Raw genomic sequence first — 13,012 nt, 5'->3', positions numbered from 1 at the left:
AAGAGATGGGAATACCAGACCACCTGACCTGCCTCTTGAGAAATCTGTATGCAGGTCAGGAAGCCACAGTTAGAACTGGACATGGAACAACAGACTGGTTCCAAATAGGAAAAGGAGTACGTCAAGGCTGTATATTGTCACCCTGCTTATTTAACTTCTATGCAGAGTACATCATGAGAAACGCTGGGCTGGAAGAAACACAAGCTGGATTCAAGATTGCCGGGAGAAATATCAATAACCTCAGATATGCAGATGACACCACCCTTATGGCAGAAAGTGAAGAGGAACTAAAGAGCCTCTTGATGAAAGTGAAAGAGGAGAGTGAAAAAGTTGGCTTAAAGCTCAACATTCAGAAAACGAAGATCACCCTCTCCCTCTCCCACAGAGTCCAAAAGACTGTTCTATACATCAGTGTCTCTTTTGCTGTCTTGTATACAGGGTTATTGTATATGAGAGGGAGAGGGAGAGGGTGGGATGATTTCGGAGAATGGCATTGAAATATGTAAAAAAAAAAAAAGAAAAGAAAACGAATATCATGGCATCTGGTCCCATCACTTCATGGCAAATAGATGGGGAAACAGTGGAAACAGTGTCAGATTCTATTTTTGGGGGCTCCAAAATCACTGCAGATGGTGACTGCAGCCATGAAATTAAAAGATGCTTACTCCTTGGAAGGAAAGTTATGACCAACCTAGATAGCATATGCAAAAGCAGAGACATTACTTTGCCAACAAAAGTTTGTCTAGTCAAGGCTATGGTTTTTCCTGTGGTCATGTATGGACATGAGAGTTGGACTGTGAAGAAGGCTGAAGAATAGATGCTTTTGAACTGTGGTGTTGGAGAAGACTCTTGAGAGTCCCTTGGACTGCAAGGAGATCCAACCAGTCCATTCTGAAGACCAGCCCTGGGATTTCTTTGGAAGGAATGATGCTAAAGCTGAAACTCCAGTACTTTGGCCACCTCATGCGAAGAGTTGACTCACTGGAAAAGACTCTGATGCTGGGAGGGATTGGGGCCAGGAGGAGAAGAGGACGACAGAGGATGAGATGGCTAGATGGCATCACTGACTCGATGGACATGAGTCTGAGTGAACTCCAGGAGTTGGTGATGGACGGGGAGGCCTGGCGTGCTGTGATTCATGGGGTCGCAAAGAGTAGGACACGACTGAGCAATTGAACTAAACTGAACTGAACTGAAAGAAACAAAATACCTATTTATGTAGAAAACTATAAAACACTGATGAAAGAAATCAAAGATGACATAAATAGGTGGAGAAATATACCATGTTCATGGATCAGAAGAATTGTTATAATGAAAATGAATATACTACCCAAAGCAATCTATAGATTCAATGCAATCCCTATCAAGCTACCAATGGTATTTTTCAGAGAACTAGAACAAGTAATTTCACAATTTGTATGGAAATACAAAAAACCTCAAATAGCCAAAGCAATCTTGAGAAAGAAGAATGGAACTGGAGGAATCAATCTGCCTGACTTCAGACTATACTCCAAAGCTACACTCATTGAGACAGTATGGTACTGACACAAAGACAGAAATATAGGTCAATCGAACAAAACAGAAAGCCCAGAGATAAATCCACACACCTATGGACACCTTATCTTTGACAAAGGAGGCAAGAATATACAGTGGAGAAAAGACAATCTCTTTAACAAGTGGTGCTGAGAAAACTGGTCGACCACTTGTAAAAGAATGAAACTAGAACACTTTCTAACACCATACACAAAAAGAAACTCAAAATGGATTAAAGATCTAAACATAAGACCAGAAACTATAAAACTCCTAGAGGAAAACATAGGCAAAACACTCTCTGACATAAATCACAGCAGGATCCTCTATGACCCACCTCCCAGAATATTGGAAATAAAAGCAAAAATAAACAAATGGGACCTAATTAAACTTAAAAGCTTTTGCACAAGGAAGGAAACTATAAGCAAGGTGAAAAGACAGCCTTCAGAATGGGAGAAAATAATAGGAAATGAAGCAACTGACAAAAAATTAATCTCAAAGATAAACAAGCAGCTCATGCAGCTCAATTCCAGAAAAATAAATGACCCAATCAAAAAATAGGCCAAAGAACTAAACAGACATTTCTCCAAAGAAGACATACAGATGGCTACCAAACACATGAAAAGAGAGAAAGGCAAATCAAAACCACAATGAGATACCATCTCATGCCGGTCAGAATGGCTGCTATCAAAAAGTCTACAAAGAATAAATGCTGGAGAGGGTGTGGAGAAAAGGGAACCCTCTTACACTGTTGGTGGGAATGCAAAGTAGAACAGCCACTATGGAGAACAGTGTGGAGATTCCTTAAAAAACTAGAAATAGAACTGCCATATGGCCCAGCAATCCCACTACTGTGTATACACACTGAGGAAACCAGAATTGAAAGAGACACGTGTACCCCAGTGTTCATTGCAGCACTATTTACAATAGCTAGGACATGGAAGCAAGCAACCTAGATGTCCATCGGCAGACGAATGGATAAGAAAGCTGTGGTACATATACACAATGGAATATTACTCAGCTATTAAAAATAATGCATTTGAATGAGGTGGATGAAACTGGAGCCTATTATACAGAGTGAAGTAAGTCAGAAAGAAAAACACCAATACAGTATATTAACACATATATATGGAATTTAGAAAGATGGTAACAATGACCCCATATGCAAGACAGCAAAAGAGATACAGATGTAAAGAACAGACTTTTGGACTCTGTGGGAGAAGGCAAGGGTGGGATGATTTGAGAGAATAGCATTGACACATGTATATTACCATATGTGAAACATACTGCCAGTCCAGGTTCGATGCATGAGACAGGGTGCTCAGGACCAGTGCACTGGGACAACCCTGAGAGATGGGATGGGAGGGAGGTGGAAGGGGGGTTCAGGATGCAGGATGGGGGACACATGTACACCCATGGCTGATTCATGTCAATATATGGCAAAACCACTACAATATTGTAAAGTAATGCCTCCAATTAAAATTAATTAATTAATTAAAAAAAAAAAGAATGGCCATGCAATCTTTCTGTTTCCATTTAAAATAGGGCAGGGCTTCCTTGGTAGCCCAGTGGTTAAGAATTTGCCTTGCAATACAGGGGATACTGGTTTGATCCCTGGTCTGGGAGGATCCCACATGCTCTGAAGTGGCTGGGCCTGTGCGCCACAACTGCTGAGCCCGTGTACCCAGAGCCTGAGCTCTGTAACAGGGAGACCACCATGGTGGGAAGCCCTCACATTGCATCAAAGAGTGGCATCTGCTCGCTGCATCTGGAAATGGCCAGCACACAGCAATGAGGACCCACACCTACGACAACCAAAAAAATGAATAGATAAATAAATAAATCTTTAAAAAAAAATAGGGCAAATTATTACCGGAGGCGTAAATCTTCCCACATTTTCAGTAATCCACAGAGCATTACTATCTCATAGTACTTTTTCCAACATTCAACAGCTTCTGCTGCAGATGGATCTTCTTTAATATTGCTCTGATACTCAATGAGTTCAACTCTCTTGTTTTTATACTTCTCCAAAGTTTTTTTGAAACGTTGTGCAATAGGGCCAGGTATAGTTCCATCTTGTATATCACACCACCTGAAAAGTATCAGTACAGTGACAATGTTTATCTTACATAATATGATGAGTAAGTTTTTAACTATACTTACAAATTAATTCTTTCTTCAATCAAAGCAGTATAATTCTCACAACTTTCTTCATCATCCCAGTCTCTCCAAAGAAAGTCATAAAAAAACCTATGACAAATCAGATTGAGATGACAGTGATCAAAATCAGCCAGTACCATGTTTATAATTAAAAAGATATCCTGATGTCAGAAATCTTTATATGAATCTTAATTGTTTAAAAAAAATCAGTCAGTTCAGTTCAGTCACTCAGTCGTGTCTGACTCTTTGTGACCCCATGGTCTGCAGCACGCCAGGCTTCCCTGTCCATCACCAATATTTCAAAATAAACTTTCAGTGAACTAATATTAAAAGTAAAACTTCAAACATTAGATGATCTGCATTATATTTCAAGTTACTACAGATAATGTTTCTTGAAGTGGGATTATAAAATTCATGTTCCACATTTCATAGACTGTGGCTGATTTTGTTTACCAAATAAATAATATCTGAGATATAATCATATTTTATATTGGGGGGTATTAGGAAAACAAAGACATGCCCCCCCAATATTCTGTATTATGCTTACATATAGCTTCTCTCAAATTGCATCAATGTGTAAGAAGCAATCATAATGGGGATGATGACATCTGGTACTTGTAATGCTTTTAAATGTGAAAAATGAAATCTAATATATTTAAGATGCTTAAATATGAGCAGAATATGGTGGTTTTGTTTTTTGGGTTATTTTTTTGCCACCCCTTGCAGCTTTCCAGATCTTAGTTTCCTGACCAGGAATTGAACCTGGGTCCCATCAGTGAAAGCCAAGCAATATACCAGAATTTAGTGTGACTTATCTCTAGAAGTTTTTAAAATTCAAATTTTGTAAAATGCAAGATCAAAACCCAGCAAACTTATTGCCCACATAAAATACTTCCACAAGAGAGAATATTTTAGGTACAAATATGTACATTGAAAATAGAAAAATTGATTTCAGCAGTGAGTAAAAGTTAAATTAAGTACCTATATAAACAAGACTTACATATTAAATCAACTTTTTAAATATGAGAACTTTCAGAAGTTAAAAGCTCTAATACCTTACAACTTCCAAGGCCAAAGCAATATCATGTAAATCAGAATCTTGTCCTTCAACAGGGTACACTTCCAAGAGAGACACACTATGCTCTAGTTCTTCCAAAATCTCATCAACCAAATCTCTTGGAATATTTGCAATGTTAGAAGAAAAGGGCTCAGCAACAGAAACAGTAACGTTGAAACAAGACGATGAGCTCTGGCTTGGTTTACAAGTTACCTAAGATAAATATGAAGTTTGTAGTTGTGAATGAAAGTCAATCACAAAGATTCTTCCTCAAATATGAGCTACTTATAACATTTCTCCTTTTAAATTTTTATGACTTCTCTAACAGTCAACGTACATAATAACAATAGATCAATACAGAATAAAATATCAAAACAAATTTTCAAACTACTTCTTAAACAATTATTAGTATTTAAGGTTCATGAGAGGAACTGTCTCCTACATAATTTCTAAGTTTGAGTTGCCAGACTTTTGGATTTTATAAAACAGTAGTATTAAAAAAAATTTTGGACTAATTTTGCCATGAAAGTATGTCTTAAGATATCCTATAGTCTATATTGGACACGGAAGCCTGGCCTGCTGCAGTCCATGTGGTCAGAGTCCAACACTACTAAGCAGCTGAACTGATTATCTGTATTACAGTATTAATAAAAGAAAGGATTATAAAATACCAAAAAAAGTAGAATGGACATAATAAAAAAGTTAAGTCCTAAAAAGAAAAGTAAAAGGTAAAGTCCTTGCTGCTACTGCTACTGCCGCTAAATCACCTCAGTCGTGTCCGACTCTGTATGACCCCATAGATGGCAGCCCACCAGGCTGCCCCGTCCCTGGGATTCTCCAGGCAAGAACACTGGAGTGGGTTGCCATTTCCTTCTCCAGTGCATGAAAGTGAAAAGTGAAAGAGAAGTCGCTAAGTCGTGTCCGACTCTTAGCGGCCCCATGGACTGTAGCCTACCAGGCTCCGCCGTCCATGCGATTTTCCAGGCAAGAGTACATGTTGAATAAATTTAGCTTCATAAACAACACACTTGTGTTTTCTTGTCTTATTTCACCACAATATTGTGATAACCTCTAGCATGTCTGAAAATAAGTGCATGAAATTACTGAGTTGACAGAAGCTTTATTTATTTTTAAAGTCTTTATTGCCATTGTTACAATATTGTTTCTGTTTTATGTTTTGGTTTTTGGCAGGGAGTCATGGGGTCTTAGCTGTCTGACCAGGGATCAAACCAGCACACCCTGCATTGAAAGGAGAAATCTTAACCAATGCACAGTAGCTTTAAAAATTAATAAACTACACTAAGTATTAGCATAAAATATAGAATTACAGAAGTTGGTACAAATTTTCAGCTGTAAGATGAAAAAGGTTTAAGGATCTAACACATAACATAGTGACTACAGTTGATAATTTGTTATTCAGTCACCAACTCATGTTCAACTCTTTGTGACCCCATGGACTACAGCACTCCAGGCCTCTCTGTCCCTCACCATCTCCCAGAGTTTGCTCAAACTCATGTCCTCTGAGTCTGTGATGCCATTCAACCATCTCATCTTCTGTTGCCCCTTTCTCCTCCCGCCTTCAATCTTTCCCAGCATCAGGGTCTTTTCAAATGAGCCAGCTCTTCGCATCAGGTGGCCAAAGGATTGGAGTTTCAGCTTCAACATCAGTCCTTCCAACAAACACCCAGGACTGATCTCCTTTAGGATGGACTGGTTGGATCTCCTTGCAGTCCAAGGGACTCTCAAGAGTCTTCTCCAACACCACAGTTCAAAAGCATCAATTCTTCAACGCTCAGCTTTTTTTATGGTCCAACTCTCACATTCATACATAGAAAAACCTTAACTTGACTATACAGACCTTTGTTGGTGAAGTGATGTCCCTGCTTTTTAATATGCTGTCTAGGTTTGTCATAGCTTTTCTTCCAAGGAGCAAGTGTTTTTTAATTTCATGACTGCAGTCACCATTCACAGTGATTTTGAAGCCCAAGAAAATAAAATCTGCCACCTTTTCCATTTTTTCCCCCATCTATTTGCCAAGAAGTATATGTATATATACTTCCTTCCTTGGAGAAGGAAATGGCAACCCACTCCAGTGTTCTTGCCTGGAGAATCCCAGGGACAGGGGAGCCTGGTGGGCTTCCGTCTATGGGGTCGCACAGAGTCGGACACGACTGAAGCGACTTAGCAGTAGCAGCATATGTATCTATGACTTCCCTGGTGGCTCAGACAGTAAATCATCTGCCTACAACGTGGGAGACCAAGGTTCAATCCCTGGGTTGGGAAGATCCCCTGGGGAAGGAAATGGCAACCCACTCCAGTACTCTTGCCTGGAAAATCCTATGGATGGAGGAGCTTGGTAGGCTACCGTCCACAGGGTCACAAAGAGTCGGACACGACTGAGCGACTTCACTTTCACTTTTTTATATGTATGTATAAAATCATCATGTTATACACCCTATCTTATAATCTTGTCAATTATAACTCAATAAAACTGAAAAAAAAAATAAACACTACCAATAATACATTTTGAACATTTTCAAATACATGTCCAATAAAAGTATTACTTTTTTTTTTTTACATATACAGCATTTTGGTGCTTAATTTTTTATTCAAAGGAATCAAGTTACGGTCAATTGACTGTTTGGTTTTCTTACCTAACCATGCTTTCTTTCCTTCTCTTTTTTAAACTTTCTATTTTGTATTGGGCATAGCCAATTAACAAACAATGTTGTGACAGTTTCAGGTGAACAGCAAAGTGACTCAACCATATATATACATGTACCCATAACTTATTTTCTATAAACACAGAATTGAATTGTTTTCTGATAGTATGTAATGTAATGAGTTTCAAACACAATTTTCAAACACAATTTTTTTCTTATCACCAAAACCACAGATTTGAAATATCTATCTGAAGGAGTACCATTTGTGATTGCAAGTATTAATTTCTACACAGGATAACTGACCTTTAAGGCAATCAGATTTATGATGTCAAATATGCTACAATATTTAACCTATAGACTATAAAAGCAAAATCTTAGATAAAAGCTTGGAAGTAGATGTATTATACTAAAAAGTCACTTTTCATAGGAAAAAATTACAAATTTTACCAATAATTTTCTGATCTAGTTTATCCTTTCTTAATATAACTAAACCTCATAATTCAGATAAATGAAGATTAAAGATAAATAATGGGAAAAAAGACCCAAATTAATTAAAGCCTAATTTACTAATTTTTAAGAAGTGCACTTTTGTTATTTTTACATTATTTGAGCAATTGAAAGTAGGCTAATATTACCTAATACTATGAGATTTGATTTAATGGTAACTGTTTACAGGAAAATGTGTGCAAATACCCCTCCTTACCCTCTTTTTACATTGTTAACTTGTTAAGAAACTTAAATAGATGTAAACTTTTGCCAACCTTTGTTTAAGTATCCAAACCTCAAATTTATAAAGTTAAATTTTGGTCCTAAAAAGAACTGATAATTTCACGCAAAGAAAAAGGATCAGGTAAAAATTATTTACCTCAACCAATATACCAACAAAAGGGATAGAAGATTCTTCATATTTCACAAAGAATAACTCAGGATTAGCTTTCCAGACTCCAAGCCATTTGTCTTTCAACTTTAATTTTTCTGATAGATATTTACTCATAGCATCATCAGCATCTTCTGCCTAGCAAAACAAAAATATGTACACATATATATATGAAATTAAGTATTTTTACTGATTTCTATTAAGTATGCAGCCCATACGCCCTTAAAATAATGAAAAAACTCAGAAATAATAGATTTTAACTGAATCTATATTTAATGAAAAGTAGAAACATTAAAAAATTAGAATAAATTTAAAAGATATCTATTCACTCATAGAGTAATTCAGAGATGAGACATCTACTTATTATTTATTTTTTAAGTAATTTGTTTTATTGATCTACTGAGCAATTTCAGTTCAGCCACTCGGTTGTGTCTGACTCTTTGCAACCCCATGGACTGCAGCATACTAGGCCTCCCTATCCATCACCAACTCCCAGAGTTTGCTCAAACTCATGTCCATTGAGTTGGTGACGTCATCCAAACATCTCATCGTCTGTCATCCCCTTCTCCTCCCCACTTCAATCTTTCCCAGCATCAGGGTCTTTTCAAATAAGTCAGTTCTTTGCATCAGGTGGTCAAAGGATTGGAGTTTCAGGTTCAGCATCAGTCCTTCCAATGAATATTTAGGACTGATTTCCTATACAATTGACTGGTTGGATCTCCTTGTAGTCCAAGGGACTCTCAAGAGTCTTCTCCAACACCACAGTTCAAAAGCATCAGTTCTTCAGCGCTCAGTTTTCTTTATGGTCCAACTCTCACATCCATACATGACTACTGGAAAAACCATAGCTTTGACTAGTCAGACCTTTGTCGGCAAAATAATGTCTCTGCTTTTTAATACGCTGTCTAGGTTGGTCACAGTTTTTCTTCCAAGAAGCAAGTGTCTTTTAATTTTGTGGATGCAGTCACCATCTGCAGTGATTTTGGAGCCCAAGAAAACAACATTTGTCACTGTTTGCCTTGCCTCTGCATCTATTTGCCATGAAGTGATGGGACTGGATGCTATGATCTTAGTTTTTTGAATGCTGAGTTTTAAGTCAGCTTTTTCGCTCTCCTCTTTCACTTTCATCAAGAGGCTCTTTAGTTCCTCTTCACTTTCTGCCATAAGGGTGGTGTCATTTGCATATCTGAGGTTACTGGTATTTCTCCCAGCAACCCTGATTCCAACTTGTGCTTCATCCAGCCCAGCATTTTGCATAATGAACTCTGCATATAAGTACATAACCAGGGTGACAATATACAGCCTTGATGTACTCCTTTCCGGATTTGGAACCAGTCTGTGGTTCCATGTCCAGTTCTGTCTGTTTCTTCTTGACCTGCATACAGATTTCTCAGGAGGCAGATCAGATGGTCTGGCATTCACATCTCTAAGAATTTTCCAAAGTTTGTTGTGAGCCACACAGTCAAAGGCTTTGGCATAGTCAATAAAGCATAAGTAGATTCTTTCTGGAACTCTCTTGCTTTTTCTATGATCTAACAGATGTTGGCAATTTGATCTCTGGTTCCTCTGACTTTTCTAAATCCAGCTTGAACATTTGGAAGTTCTTGGTTCATATACCATTGAAGCCTGGCTTGGAGAATTTTGAGCATTACTTTGCTAATGTGTGAGAATGACGGCAATTTTGAACATTTTTTGGTATTGCCTTTCTTTGAGATTGGAATGAAAACTGACCTTTTCCAGTCCTGTGGCCACTGCTGAGTTTTCCAAATTTGCTGGCATATTGAGTGCAACACTTTAACAGGATCATCTTTTAGGATTTGAAATAACAACTGGATTCCATCACTTCCAATAGCTTTGTTTGTGGTAATGCTTAAGGCCCACTTGACTTCATATTGCAAGATGTCTGGCTCTAGGTGAGTGATCACACCATCATGGTTATCTGAGTCATTAACATCTTTTTTGTATAGTTCTTCTGTGTATTCTTGCCACCTCTTCTTAATATTTTCTGCTTCTGTTAGGTCCATACTATTTCTGTCCTTCATTGTGCCCATCTTTGCATGAAATGTTCCCTTAGTATCTCTAATTTTCTTGAAGAGATTTCTAGTCTTTCCCATTCTATTGTTTTCCTCTATTTCTTTGATCACATAGGGAGTCTTTATCTCTCTTTGCTGTTCTTTGGAACTCTGCATTCAAATGGGTATATTTTCCCTTTTCTCCTTTGCCTTTCACTTCTCTTTTTTTCTTAGCTATTTGTAAGGCTTTCTCAGACAACCATTTTGCTTTTTGCATTTCTTTTTATTGGGGATGGTCTCAGTCACCGCCTCCCATCTGATGTCACGAATCTCCATCCATAGTTCTTCAAGGCATTCTATCATATCTAATCCTTTGAATCTATTTTTCACTTCCACTGTATAATCATAAAGGATTTGACTTAGGTCATACCTGAGTGGCCTAGCTGCTTTCCCTACTTTCTTGAATTTAAGTCTGAATTTTGCAATAAGGGGTTCATGATCTGAGCCACAGTCAGCTCCTGGTCTTGTTTTTACTGACTATATACAGCTTCTTCATCTTTGGCTGCAAAGAATATAATCAATATGATTTTGGTGTTGACCATCTGGTGATATCCATGTGTAGAGTCATCTCTTGTGTTGTTGGAAGAGGGTGTTTGCTATGACCAGTGCATTCTCTTGGCAAAACTCTGATAGCCTTTGCCCTGCTTCGTTTTGTACTCCAAGGCCAAACTTGCCTGTTACTCCAGGTAGCTCTACTGTAATTATACATACAAAAACATGGTTATTATCATGTTTAAAAACCTAGTCATGAATTTTTTATGAACTTTAAAGATTTAATGACCTATTTAGAATTTACTCAGCACATAAAATTTTAAAATAGAAATCCATTCTATAAAACAAATGAGCATACTAAGAATTCAATAAATATTTTGCCCATTTGGTTTTCTGCATTTCAATTCAACTACCCCAGGATGATAATCTAAACTAGTATGAAACTCAGACATTAAACCCTGACTGATTAATGACACAGTAAAACAGGAAAAGGAGTCCGTCAAGGCTGTATACTGTCACCCTGCTTATTTAACTTCTATGCAGAGTACATCATGAGAAACGCTGGGCTGGAAGAAGCACAAGCTGGAATCAAGATTGCCGGGAGAAATATCAATAACCTCAGATATGCAGATGACACCACACTTATGGCAGAAAGTGAAGAGGAACTCAAAAGCCTCTTGATGAAAGTGAAAGAGGACAGTGAAAAAGGTGGCTTAAAGCTCAACATTCAGAAAACTAAGATCATGGCATCTGGTCCCATCACTTCATGGGAAATAGATGGGGAAACAGTGGAAACAGTGGCAGAATTTATTTTGGGGGGCTCCAAAATCACTACAGATGGTGACTGCAGCCATGAAATTAAAAGACGCTTAATCCTGGGAAGAAAAGTTAGGACCAGGGCACTGATAAGGCCTATCTTCCTTCAGCTCTCAAAAAAACTGGAAAACGCTATGTGATCTGTTTGAAGGAAAAATTGAATTGGAATTCAATAGAGGCCTGGGAACCTCTATCAAGGTGGAAGTCCTGTAAGCGTGGAGTAAATTTACTTTTGTGACATGCAGGTTCTTCGTGCACTCTGTGCCCACATCTGCACGGAAGGTGGCCCCGAGTCCCTCGGGGCCCGCTGTCTTCTTGTCCTCACCTTGTAGCCCTGCAGCACTTCGTCGCAGTACAACGCCACCTTCTCCTCCCGCCACATCCCCCTCATGGGGAACACGCACACCGGGGGCAGCGGCCGCGCCTCCTCGTCTTCCTCGGGCACTGAGAGCAGGGGCTCCTCTTCCTCCTCTTCTGGCCCCTGTCCCGGGCCCTCGGCCTGAGAGCCCGGCAGGAGCTGGAGCCGCCGCCGGGCCGCCTCCCGGCCCGCTGTCCCCTTCACCGGGCGAGGGGAGGCCACCACCGACCGCACCGGGGACGCGGCGCTCTTCAGGGCCGCAGCCATCACCAAGTCCCCGGTGAGCGCCGACACAATCTTCTCGCCTCGCTGGCCGGGGCTGACGCCTCGGACCGCGTCCTCAGGCAGCCGGGATCCCGACGCCATCCCCTCAGCACCCTGCGGGCCAGCGGCAGCCGTTAGTCACTTTTCCGGCCCGGGCCGCGCGGGTCGATGGGCGAGCCGTACCTGCAGGTCCCGCGACGAGCGCGGCGGCTCGAGGGGATGCCGCCCGGAGTGGGTTGGGGGATGAGGTGTTGGCCGCGGGTCCGAATCTGGGGGTTGGGGGCGGGTAGGAATGCTGTGGGGAGCGACGGGGCGGGACGGGATGGAAGGAAGGTTCTGGGCGAGCTGTTGGCGGGCGGGGCAGGGGCGCCACAAGATGGCGGCCTGCTTGGCGCCCGCTGGGTCTGGTGATGATGGTGGTGGTTTAGTCACTCAGTCTTGTCCGACTTTTTGGGATCCCATAGACTGTAGCCCACCAGGCTCCTCTGTCCATGAGATTTTCCAGGCAAGAATACTGGAGTGAGGCGCCATTTCCTTCGCCAGGGGATCTTCCCCACCCAGGGACTGAACCTGGGTCTCTTGCATTGCAGGCAGAGTCCTTACCAACTGAGAAATCAGACGCTGGGTCTAACCTCACCTTGCCCTCTTTAGAACCGTCTCTTTAGAGACGGAATTCTCTCCCAAAGGAAGATTTTCGTAGGGTCCTCATACGTTTTCAGGGTG

The 13,012-nt window shown here is 40.2% G+C and overlaps 1 protein-coding gene across 1 annotated transcript in view; it reads right to left on the bottom strand.

Moving 5' to 3' along the window:
* SHCBP1L (SHC SH2-domain binding protein 1-like) overlaps positions 1–12,434 on the bottom strand; it is a 44,595-nt gene extending 32,161 nt beyond the window's left edge. The window contains exons 1-5 of the mRNA XM_010853110.1: positions 11,993–12,434; positions 8,276–8,425; positions 4,746–4,960; positions 3,694–3,780; positions 3,404–3,622 (exon numbers count right to left, since the gene is read on the bottom strand). Coding sequence (XP_010851412.1) covers positions 3,404–3,622; positions 3,694–3,780; positions 4,746–4,960; positions 8,276–8,425; positions 11,993–12,391 — 1,070 coding nt within the window. The 5' untranslated portion in view covers positions 12,392–12,434. The remainder of the gene's footprint in view (positions 1–3,403; positions 3,623–3,693; positions 3,781–4,745; positions 4,961–8,275; positions 8,426–11,992) is intronic.
* Between the last annotated feature and the right edge of the window lie 578 nt (positions 12,435–13,012).

Source organism: Bison bison, unplaced genomic scaffold (assembly GCF_000754665.1).
Source record: "Bison bison bison isolate TAMUID 2011002044 unplaced genomic scaffold, Bison_UMD1.0 scf7180017864322, whole genome shotgun sequence".
NCBI lineage: Eukaryota > Metazoa > Chordata > Mammalia > Artiodactyla > Bovidae > Bison > Bison bison.
This window is presented reverse-complemented; position numbering and strand designations above follow the sequence as displayed.